Genomic DNA, 10,246 nt, shown 5'->3' with positions numbered 1-10,246 from the left:
CGCCAATGGCACGTCAAGGCGGGTGTTGTATTAACAATCAAAACAGAGGTGCTTTTTAGCGTGTTAGCAGCCGCAGCGCGCGATGAGGGCTCATTCGGCCGCGGACACGACGTCACGATCCCACACGTTCCATGCGCGTTTGCCTGCAGTAAGTCGACCACAGCGCGCCGGATTGTGCTCTTTTTGCAATCAAAGTACGGGCAGGTGGCTCTTGAGCTTGTCAGCATTTTCTCTTGAGTGTGACAGCATTGTTCATTCCTCATTCACGTAGGAAATGCTTGTATGTGGCTCGTTAGAGAGGGACATTAGATATTAGCTTGATGGCGTCAGGCTAGCTACACGGTGGCCGTGTTGCGTTTGTGCAGTCGTACGGCAGGATGCTGGTTCTTAGGCGTTATTTGGGCAGATGCCCGCAGCGAAATGTGTTTGTTTGAACCGCCATCACGACCCCGGGATGGTGGATTCAGATTGTTTGTGTTTGGCACGGAACGGGATTCAAATTACTGGCTTTCGAACTATTGTTTTTTGCATTTCGCATTTTGTGTTTCGAGCTAGATCTACCTGATATGGGTTAACACCGATGAGCCAAAAATGGCTACCAGGCTTATCGTGCGAACGCTTTTTTAGTCCTGTGATCTATGACGCTTTTCAATACAAACATCAGGACTGAAACGAAAACATGCTGTGTTTGTTTTCAACGTAACACGTTGAAAAATGTCACATGTCTAAATTGTCACATAAAAAATGTCACATAATGTCTAAATAAAAGATTACCCATAGTAGTATTCTCAAGACCACTATGAACCACTGACGTCAATACCCCGCATACCACCCGAGATGGTGTCCCAGTGCAACATCTGTCTCCAAGTTCACTGTCACAGTGCGCCTCCACAGCCCGTATCCCATTGCACTGTCCAGTCTGTGTCGCAGCACACCAGCACAGTTTGTGTCGCATTTGACCGGCCACGGTCCGTGTTACATGTAGCAGTACACCTCTGCAGTCTGTCACAGTGCACCGCCCAGTCCGCGTCACAGCACATCGCCACAGTCGGTGCCACGTTAGACCGTTACGGCCCGTGCTCCAGTGCAGCGTGACAGTCGGTGTGCCAGCCGGCCCGGCCGCGGCTGTGGTGTCCGGCGCGCCGCAGCGGTCGGCCTGCTGGCTCGGCGTCAGCGGCGCCCCGCCGGCCTTGGCTGGTGATGCCCGGAGCGGCTCGGCTCGGCTCGGCTCGGCCCGGTCCGGCGCGGCCCGCGCCCGCCGCCGCCGCCGCCGCCGCCCGACGCGCGCCGCGTGGCGTGCATCTGTCGCCGTCGCTGCGCCTCCAGCGGGGCGCTGATCAGCCGCCATGTAGGACTAGTCTCCGGGCGACGCCGCGCTCGATCCTCTCGCCGTCCTCTCGCCAGACGTCCGGACGCCGCGGATGTGCCACAGGAACGGTGTTGTCAAGCATGGTGTCTCAATCCAACAAACTTGGCTGAATGTTTCTCAGGGATGTTTTTGGGATCAGAGGCCTTGCTAGGTGTGGCCTGTTTTGAAGTCCGTGGCCACAACCCAGCATGATAATTCCAGGCTACCGAACAACATATTTCGAAAGATTTTGACGCGCCATGAAATGTTATGAGGCAAGCCTCTCGTGCCATTCTGACTGACCAGTTGTCATCTGACCGTAATCGACGAATTACACAGCCATGGTTGCTGTCGTCATAGGCATAGAAACGGAAGGTCAGGGGGGCAATTGCTCTCCCCCTTTTCGTGATGGCGACGTAGCGTAAGATCGGCCTCCGGCAAACATGTTGCCCGTCCCTTTATGGGACGTGTCTAGGCCCTTGGCCAGGTCTCAAGCACATGCTTAACGTACAGCGGTTGAAAATCCTGTGCGGTGCGATCTGCGCTCAAGGGAACAGCGAATATACCACTCACGTACCCTGTAAATAGGTGCGAGCAATGTTCTCACTGCAACGGAAAATGGTCCTTGTGGCGTCGCGGACCCAGCCGATCGTACGGTTCTCTCATATCAACTCGCGATATCCCCTTCGCTGGATGCAAGGTACGCACCCAGATCCGCACTAAGCCGCAGCGACGCGTCTGTGCGGGCCTACTGTCTCCGAGCGGCGCCGCAAGAGTCGTCAGAATGAGGCGTCAGCCGGACGCACGGCGCGCGCTACCAGAACCGCCCGGACGAAAAACTGCGCCGGAGCTTGAGCTATGTCTTAATCTGTGACCCATATTAGGCAGTGGCGAGGGTCGGCCACCGAGCGGTCGCGAGCATCTCTGTGCCGGCTCAGCCCGGCCCCGTGTTTATAAGGTTTTCCACAGGGCCCCCTGCTCAGTGGTCACGCGCCTCTGCACCGGCCCGGCTCGGCCCCGCGTCTGGGCCCCTCAACGGACCTCTGCTCAACCGGCCACAATGCCTCCGTACCAGCCCAGCCGGGGCCGTCTGAGGCCTCCACGGGCCTCTGCTCAGCAGCCACTGCCTCTGTACCAGCCCAGTCCGACCGTCAGAGACCTTACATGGGGCCTCTGCTCAGCAGCCACATGCCTCTATACCAGCCCAGTCCGACCGTCAGAGCCCTTACATGGGGCCTCTGCTCAGTGGCCACGCACCTCTGTACCAGCCCAGTCCGGCCGTCTGTGACTTTACGCGGGGTCTCTGCTCAGTGGTCACATGTTCTGTACCAGCCCAGTCCGGCCGTCTGTGACTTTACGCGGGGTCCTCTGCTCAGTGGTCACATGCATCGTGTACCAGCCCAGTCCGGCCGTATGAGACCTTCCATGGGGCTTCTGCTCAGTGGTCACATGCCTCTGTACCAGCCCAGTCCGGCCGTATGAGACCTTCCATGGGGCTTCTGCTCAGTGGTCACATGCCTCTGTACCAGCCCAGTCCGGCCGTATGAGACCTTCCATGGGGCTTCTGCTCAGTGGTCACATGCCTCTGTACCAGCCCAGTCCGGCCGTATGAGACCTTCCATGGGGTCTCTGCTCAGTGGTCACATGCCCTGTGCCAGCCCAGTCCGGCCGTATGAGACCTTCCATGGGGCTTCTGCCCAGCGGCCACGTGCCTCTGTGCGGGCCCACCAGCCCGGCGTTTGAGGCCCTCCAGGGGGCCACCGCTGAGGGAACACGGTCCTCTAGGCTTTAACAAACAGACCTGCTAGGAGCATCGATCAGAGCCTTGGAAAACCTCCAAAGGGTGGGGGCCAAATGCCTACATGAGGTAAGCTTTCCAGATAACCGACAAATGCCACCGCCGGCTACCTCCTTTGCACCACTAACCCGACCCCGGCCCGTTTTCAAGCCCATCACAAAAACAACCGACAACAAGACCGCTCTAAAATGTGAGAAGGCCGAAGACGGAAAAATACATCGAGAAACTTACGTGGATATTGGCGTCGGGTATATCTCGTAGTATTTTTCGATGGGCTGCCGGCGCACCATGGCGCTGTGCTCCTCTTCTGAGAGGGTCATGAATCCGGGTGGCAGATCAGAGGCGGCCGGCACCTGGGGCATGACGGGGGTCGGCCCCACCAGCGACACGCCGGTCAGCGGCGGGGTGAACGTCACACATGCCGCGGCCGCTCGCTTCCAGTCTCGCACACGGCCAGCAGGCGACGGGGCCGGATACCAGCAAACGAGCGCCGCCGCTGGCTGGCAGCCGGCGGACCGGCGGTGACCTGGCGAGCGGGCGAGCACCGCCTCCGGCTGGCAGGCGGCGGTGACCTAGCGTCGGCGCCGCTTCCGCCGAGTCTTCCGGGACGGACACTCGGACGGTCGGCGGACGGCTGTCACGTGCTCACCTGCAGACCTGGCGACCAGCACTGCGCGCCGCGGCCAAACTACCCGGCAGCCCGCACCAACCTCGATGCCGCCCACGGCCGCCCACCTAGCGGCCGGCGTACGAAACAGTCTTGAACACCGCTGGCGGACTTACCTCGTAGGGCTTTGTAGCTCGAGTGCCTCAGTACATTTAGTCAAATGCCTCGCATTAAGAAGTTCTTAGGCCAATGCTTCATAACGTTAGACTCCTAAATGAAGTCCATGCTATAATCGAGCGCCGTCGCGTCTCCGCCTGTCGGACGCTGACCATCTGTCGAGGGTGTTGGGCTTCACGTCCCGGAGACTCGCCCTGTGACATGGCTTTGACGGCCGATGGGCAACTGGCCAAGGCCTTCCAGCTGAAGCGGAGGGACCACACAGCATGGCGCGTGACAATCGCCAGGAAAAACTACCTGTTGAGCCGCCATCGCCATAGCAGTGGAGCCGAGAGGCATGCATGCATACGCCATAGCATAACCGTATATTACAGGTGAAGCTATCCTGTCGTGAATCGTTCCCTTGTGATGCATGGGAGGTTAAGTGAAACAAGCTGGTGCGTCAATAAAGACATGTTGTGCAGCATCCATCACATCACTAGCATGGACACTCATATCTCGTCAAGTTCCGGCACCGATTGTTCCAGTGACGTCACGTCCTCGTACCACATGTTTATTAAACGCTGGCGTGCGGATGGCCAGGTCTAGGTCCGCGTCTCCACAAGCTGTCGTTGGGAAATGCTCTAAAACCAGACCAATCGCTGACAAATATTTGGTAAAACTGCGTGGAGAAAGTGAAGGTGAAGGCTTGTATTCTGCAGACCGCTTCACATTTCTTCACATCTTCACGTGTGGGACATTACTCACACAAAAATACATATCATGACAACTCCTTTGTCTATGTGAAGTACTGAGCGTATTGGTTCAAAGGTCTTAAACGTGGTTTACACAGGTTCTTTCATCGACAAGTCAGGACCTTGTCATATCCTCCCAGATCCGAGCGCCGCGGCAGGTACGGCGGGCGGCGGTGCGCTCGGGCCGTATCCATTCCACTACATCATGGCACCGGACTGAGGCGACAAACTAACACGACCAGCAGTCCACGTCCACCCCCGATCTGGGTCACGTCACGTCCTCCTGCCGAAGCAGCCATCCGCGACCACCCAGATCCGCGTCACGTCACGTCCTCCTGTCGAAGCATCAGCCCGCGTCCGTCCCCGATTTGCGGCACGTCACGTCCTTCTGTCGAAGCAGCACCCCGCGTCCGCCCCCGATTTGCGTCACGTCACGTCCTCCTGTCGAAGCAGCAGTCCACGTCCGCCCCCGATTTGCGTCACGTCACGTCCTCCTGTCGAAGCAGCAGTCCGCGTCCGCCCCCGATCTGCGTCACGTCACGTCCTCCTGTCGAAGCAGCAGTCCACGTCCGCCCCCGATCTGCGTCACGCCACGTCCTCCTGTCGAAGCAGCAGTCCACGTCCGCCCCCGATCTGCGTCACATCACGGTCTCCCGTTGATGTAGCGCGGAGCGTGACAGCCTCCAAACCGACACATATACACAGACTGCGGTGCGCTGCGTACGCAATGCCAGACGAGGCTAATTTCACTGCACGGACATCGCCCCAAGCCGAACATTGGAAATGCCTGACACAGTAGGCGGGGTGTTGTAGCACGGGACAGGCGGCCATTTGAGTAGGCCTGACGCGTCCCGGCGCCGCTGGGTCACGAGGTGTGCGGCCCGAACAAATCCGGCGTGACCCGGGCTGGGTCGGCAACCGGCAGCCGTCGAGGCCCGGCCAGCCGCCGCGGGCCGGAGCCAGAGCCGGTCGCAAGGTCTGCCACCCTCGACGGCGCGCAAGGAGCTGGGCCCTCGGACGCCACGTCGCCCCGCGCGGCCAGCGCCGATGACACCGGCGGGGCCTGGCCCGGCCGGAGGGCGGCCGGTGGCGCCGAGTCGGGCCCCCTGGCGGCGTCCGGCGGCGGCGGCGGCGGTGGCGGCGGCGGCGGCGGCGGCGGCGGCGGCGGCGGCGGCGGCGGCGGCGGCGGCGGCGGTGGCGGCGGCGGTAGCGTGACACCGGCGTGTAGACGGGCGTGGCCGGCCAGAGCCTCAGGCCAACGGAAGGTCTTGCGACAGACGGCGCAGCCGTAGCTGTCGCCGGCGGCGGCGGCTTGCCGTGCACTGGCCGGCCCGGTGCCGCCGCAGGCTTCCCTGGCACGCGTAGCTCTTCCCGCACTCCTGCAACACGCGGCGAGAACATAGAGTCTACCCCGACAGGGCAAACACATCGCACGGCATTTGTTTGAGCGGGAAATGCGCCCGTGTCTCTCATCTCCTACCCCTGGTCGACAGCCTCTTGGACTGCCTCTCTTCCCGTATCTCTTTCTCCACGTTGAACGCTCTTTTCCCCTTCGTAGTTAGTCATATCACGCCTCTTCATGTTCAACTCTGTCCCCATTCAGGCTTCCACATCCAACAGTGTTGAATCCTATGGTCGTTCTAATTTCCTCACCTGACACGAATACGGTTTTTCGCCCGTGTGCTTCCTCAGGTGCTCTTTAAGGTGCACCTGTGCGGAGGTTCGCCTCGTTAACACCCACAACGCTTGTGAACGAAATGCAGTGACTGATGTGCAATGAAATGCAAATTCAAACATACAACGCCACCATCTGACCCCTCGTTAGTCCAGCAGCGTGCCTCACCATCGTCCCTAAAGCATCCGTTTTTACGCGTGCCGTAGAAAATGCCGGACACGCCGAACACAATCATTCACTCATTCATACTATCGCCATTGTTACATAACGGACCCTCCAACTACGTTGTCAAGGGAGACCTGACCCAATATTTCACAAGCAAAAGCTTTGCATGTGACTGGCCAAACGCGCCGCGTGTTTTTTATCTTGACGTTATCGGACTGCACGCAAGATCCAAAACTGCTCCCGTTTTCGCGGCTGCTTGAACGGCTCACAACAAGCAAATTTGAAGGCCGTGTTAGCGTAAACGAGACAAAATCCTCATCACCAATCATCACCAGTTATTTAGCGGCGGAACTGGTGCGGTGTTGAGCCATATGGTAGCCGGCTGGCGTGTGGCTGGCCGGCTCCAGAGCATGCGCCCTCCTCTCACCTGGTGGTAGAATGCCTTGCCACAAACGTGGCACGTCAGGTGGCGCTGCTCGCCGCAGACGGAGGCCACGTGCCGCGAGTAGGTGGACGGGTCGGAGAAGGTCTTGCCACACTTCTGACACCAGTGCGGACGGGCACCTGCACCCGCGCGGCGGACAGCGTCAGACGAAGGACCGGGGTCTCCAGGCAGGACCGCGTGGCGGCGCCACTTCGGCGCGTCAGAGACGGAGCCGGGCGGCTGCGGCGAGATCAGCTGCCGCCTCCACAGCCGCAGCACTACAAGGCTTCGAATCGACAGGCTATGCACGGGGAAGACGTTCCGAATCGACAGCTAACGTGCAACAAATGACGTCAAAACACTCGCATGAAATACAGTTGAGCAGTACGCCCAGATCTGGCACCGGCCAGCGCTTCCAAAGAGCATGTGTACCTGCACACGCTCTTCTTCTATGCGCTTCACATCATCACACATCTTCTATGCGCTGCGGACTGGCGGCACTGGACAGTCTAACCACACTAGCAACAGTCTGTGCGTTAGGCTCCGAGGTGCGCCGACCGTTCTGTTCCGACATCGTCAAACAGACTCATAAGAAGCGTTGCCAGTGCTACGCGTGTTCTTGTCACGGGGATGCCCGACTCCTGACGTAGCGAGCTGGCACCACCAACACCGCCTGAGCTGTTGTTCGCTGCGCGAGGCATGCGTGACGCGCGGGCAGTGGGCCGCGACGGTGGGCCCGTCCATGCAGCAGAGCGCCGTTGCTTTGCCGTAATGGGCCCCGTGCAGTCTTACGTCATCAATTCATCCACAGTGTCGGGAGTGTTGCCTCGTGCATTAAAATCAGTTTGTGATCCCACGTGTTTTAAGAGGAATGTAAGCACGTCACCGCACGCCATTTTTGAGGAGCGCCAGCGACTGCAGAGGTCATATCAGCGCCCAGGAGCCGTAAGGATCCCACGCCATCCAAATGGTAACGTCGCTTTATCCGTTGGTAGCAGCACTCACCGTGCTTTTTGTCCGTACTTGCCGCAAGTTACAACGCTTTTTATATTGTAAGAACTTAACCCTCCAAGAAGCAATGATCGCCTAGATGAGCTTTGCAAATATACCTGCCCGCGTGATACTGTTGTGGACAATCATAAAAAGCAGGAAGATAGTTTAAATCACTGGGAGTGACTGAATTTCAACATGTCCCAAAGTTCATGACCCAGGGTGGGTATGCTATGTTGTACAAGTCACGCTTCACTAGGAATCCAGCACAGCTGCCGATTTTTCAGAAGACAGTGCCCAGACACCCGCCTGCGCGCTGCAACTGACCCAGGTGCCGGAGCATATGGACGCGAAGGTTGCTCCTCTTGTAGAAGATCTTGGAACAAACGTCACAGCGGGCCGGCTTATACACAGCTCTGAAATTGGGAAACCTTTTGACATGGTCAATATTGCATAACAATGCTGCAATCTGCAATCAATAGCCCTCCCTGTGCCGTAACAAAGGCAGTTACCCATAGTGGTGAGCAAAATGATGCGGTTATACCATACAGTGCCTACACTCTCATAAGTATCACACAAACATTGTTTAAAGGCGCAACTTTGACGCCTGAGCCGCCCAAGGTATTGTCACACATAGCCAACAGTTCCCCAGCTTTTGTTAACTGCTATGTGGACATTTATACAGCCAAGAATCCGGGCAAATAAATCACCGCCGGCTGCAGCACTGATATGTGCGCTCGCGATGGTCAATACATCGGGCCATAGCCATAATGATCGCCCATAACAGAGCAGCAGTGGCCGTGCAGCAGTCCTGAGCTCAGCAGTGTCCTGAACAGTGTCCGCGCCCCGTCACCCAGTGACTGGCCGGACAGCGGGGGCCGGTCCCGCTGAGCACGGCCGTGTCTGAACGTAGGTCGTCGCCCGGCTGACTCACTTGGCCTTCTTCGCCGCAGTGTGCTGCAGGCCGGCGGCAGCGTCCGTGCCGGCCTCGTGACCAGTCCTGGCCTGCGGCATCAGCAACGGCGGCGGCGGCGCCGGCGGCGGGAGCGGCGGCTCTTCCTGCCCGGTCAGCACGCGCAGCAGGCTCTGCTGCGCGCCGCCGGCCAGGCCGAGCGTCTGCTGCAGGCGCGCCCACCGCCGGCGCAGCAGCAGCGGCAGTTCGTCGGCCAGACCCTCGACGCGCGTTGGACAAGCCGCCACAGCCGATCGTCAGGCCGTCTGGCTGGCAGCTGATGAGCAGGCTGGCGCGGGCGCCGCACACGTGGAACCGGCCCAGCAGCGACGTCACCGTCGCCAGGCTCAGGAAGACCCGCTCATGCGGGTCAGACGTCGCCATGGCCCCTGCTGCCGCCACCTGGAGCAGAGCACCCCCCATGTCTCACCAAGCAAGCATCACCCTGTTGCCTCCATTGCCAGCCTATGTGCTCATGTATTGTTTATTGTATTGGCTTGTCACAAGATTGCTTGACAGCCATACTCATGCATTGTTTAATGCATTTGCTTGTTACAACACTGAACCACAGCACTTAAACCATCACCCAAAAATCATGTCAGAGACAGTCAAGAAACATGAATGAGCACCAAGAAAGATCAGACAGAATCATTGCACATTGAAGCTTTGGTTCATTCCATACTATGCAGATGTTACTAAGGCAAGCTCCTTCACATGAGGACCTAAAAAAAACACCTGTGGAGATGCAATGAAAAAATGATCATGCCTGGTGAATAACTTTGAATGAAGTCTAAAACTCATGCACAGGTATCTTGGGGGCCTTTTCCAGGAGAGGCAATTCTATTAAATACAAGCATGATGTTTGCATGAAACTTTGAGGTTAAAATTTATGTCTGATATGTGAAATGTCACATCAACTTTGATTACCACAGTTAGAAACACCACTTGCTGTGACAACATGTCTATGGAACTGATTTGTAAAATGTCAAGTAGATGACCCTGACCACAGCAAAATCATAATTTGGGAGGCAGGAATGTAGCTAAAATGGCTGCAGGGATCAAGCCTCCTGCTGCTGAGCCAAGAGATAGTGAACAACACAAAATAATGGTGATCTTGCAGGAATCTGATACAAACTCACCAAGTTTTATACATAATACACTATATATATATATATATATATAAGTTTTATACACATAGCTATACATTTACCCCCTGCTGATGGAAATTTTGGCTACATGCCTGTTGTAAGGGTAGATTAATTGATAAAAATTGGGCAAAAGGGGTAATGAATCAGCTACTGGTGCACTCAGATGATTTATTGCATGTTAATAAGTCCCCGAGCATACTAAAATAATCCAAAACGTATAACCCAACG

At 57.2% G+C, this 10,246-nt stretch overlaps 1 protein-coding gene across 1 annotated transcript; it reads right to left on the bottom strand.

Annotated features, from left to right (window-relative positions):
• Window positions 1–5,857: 5,857 nt before the first annotated feature.
• Window positions 5,858–8,974, bottom strand: LOC119096270 (zinc finger protein 135). Its single transcript, XM_037219092.1, has 5 exons — window positions 8,853–8,974; window positions 8,246–8,334; window positions 6,932–7,068; window positions 6,318–6,374; window positions 5,858–6,043 (listed from the first exon to the last, which is right to left on the bottom strand). The coding sequence occupies exons 1-5, from the start codon at window positions 8,930–8,932 to the stop codon at window positions 5,915–5,917; spliced, it is 492 nt and encodes a 163-aa protein (XP_037074987.1). The 5' UTR covers window positions 8,933–8,974; the 3' UTR covers window positions 5,858–5,914.
• Window positions 8,975–10,246: the final 1,272 nt, after the last annotated feature.

This window comes from Pollicipes pollicipes, unplaced genomic scaffold (assembly GCF_011947565.3).
Source record: "Pollicipes pollicipes isolate AB1234 unplaced genomic scaffold, Ppol_2.1 Scaffold_4295;HRSCAF=5057_pilon_pilon_pilon, whole genome shotgun sequence".
NCBI lineage: Eukaryota > Metazoa > Arthropoda > Thecostraca > Pollicipedomorpha > Pollicipedidae > Pollicipes > Pollicipes pollicipes.
This window is presented reverse-complemented; position numbering and strand designations above follow the sequence as displayed.

Excerpts from the sequence above, each read along its gene's own strand:
- LOC119096270 (XM_037219092.1), bottom strand. The coding sequence starts at position 8,932 with ATGCCGCAGGCCAGGACTGGTCACGAGGCCGGCACGGACGCTGCCGCC. Across the intron at positions 8,335-8,852 it reads ACTGCGGCGAAGAAGGCCAA|AGCTGTGTATAAGCCGGCCC; the intron begins GTGAGTCAGCCG and ends TCCCAATTTCAG. Across the intron at positions 7,069-8,245 it reads CCATATGCTCCGGCACCTGG|GTGCCCGTCCGCACTGGTGT; the intron begins GTCAGTTGCAGC and ends GCGCGGGTGCAG.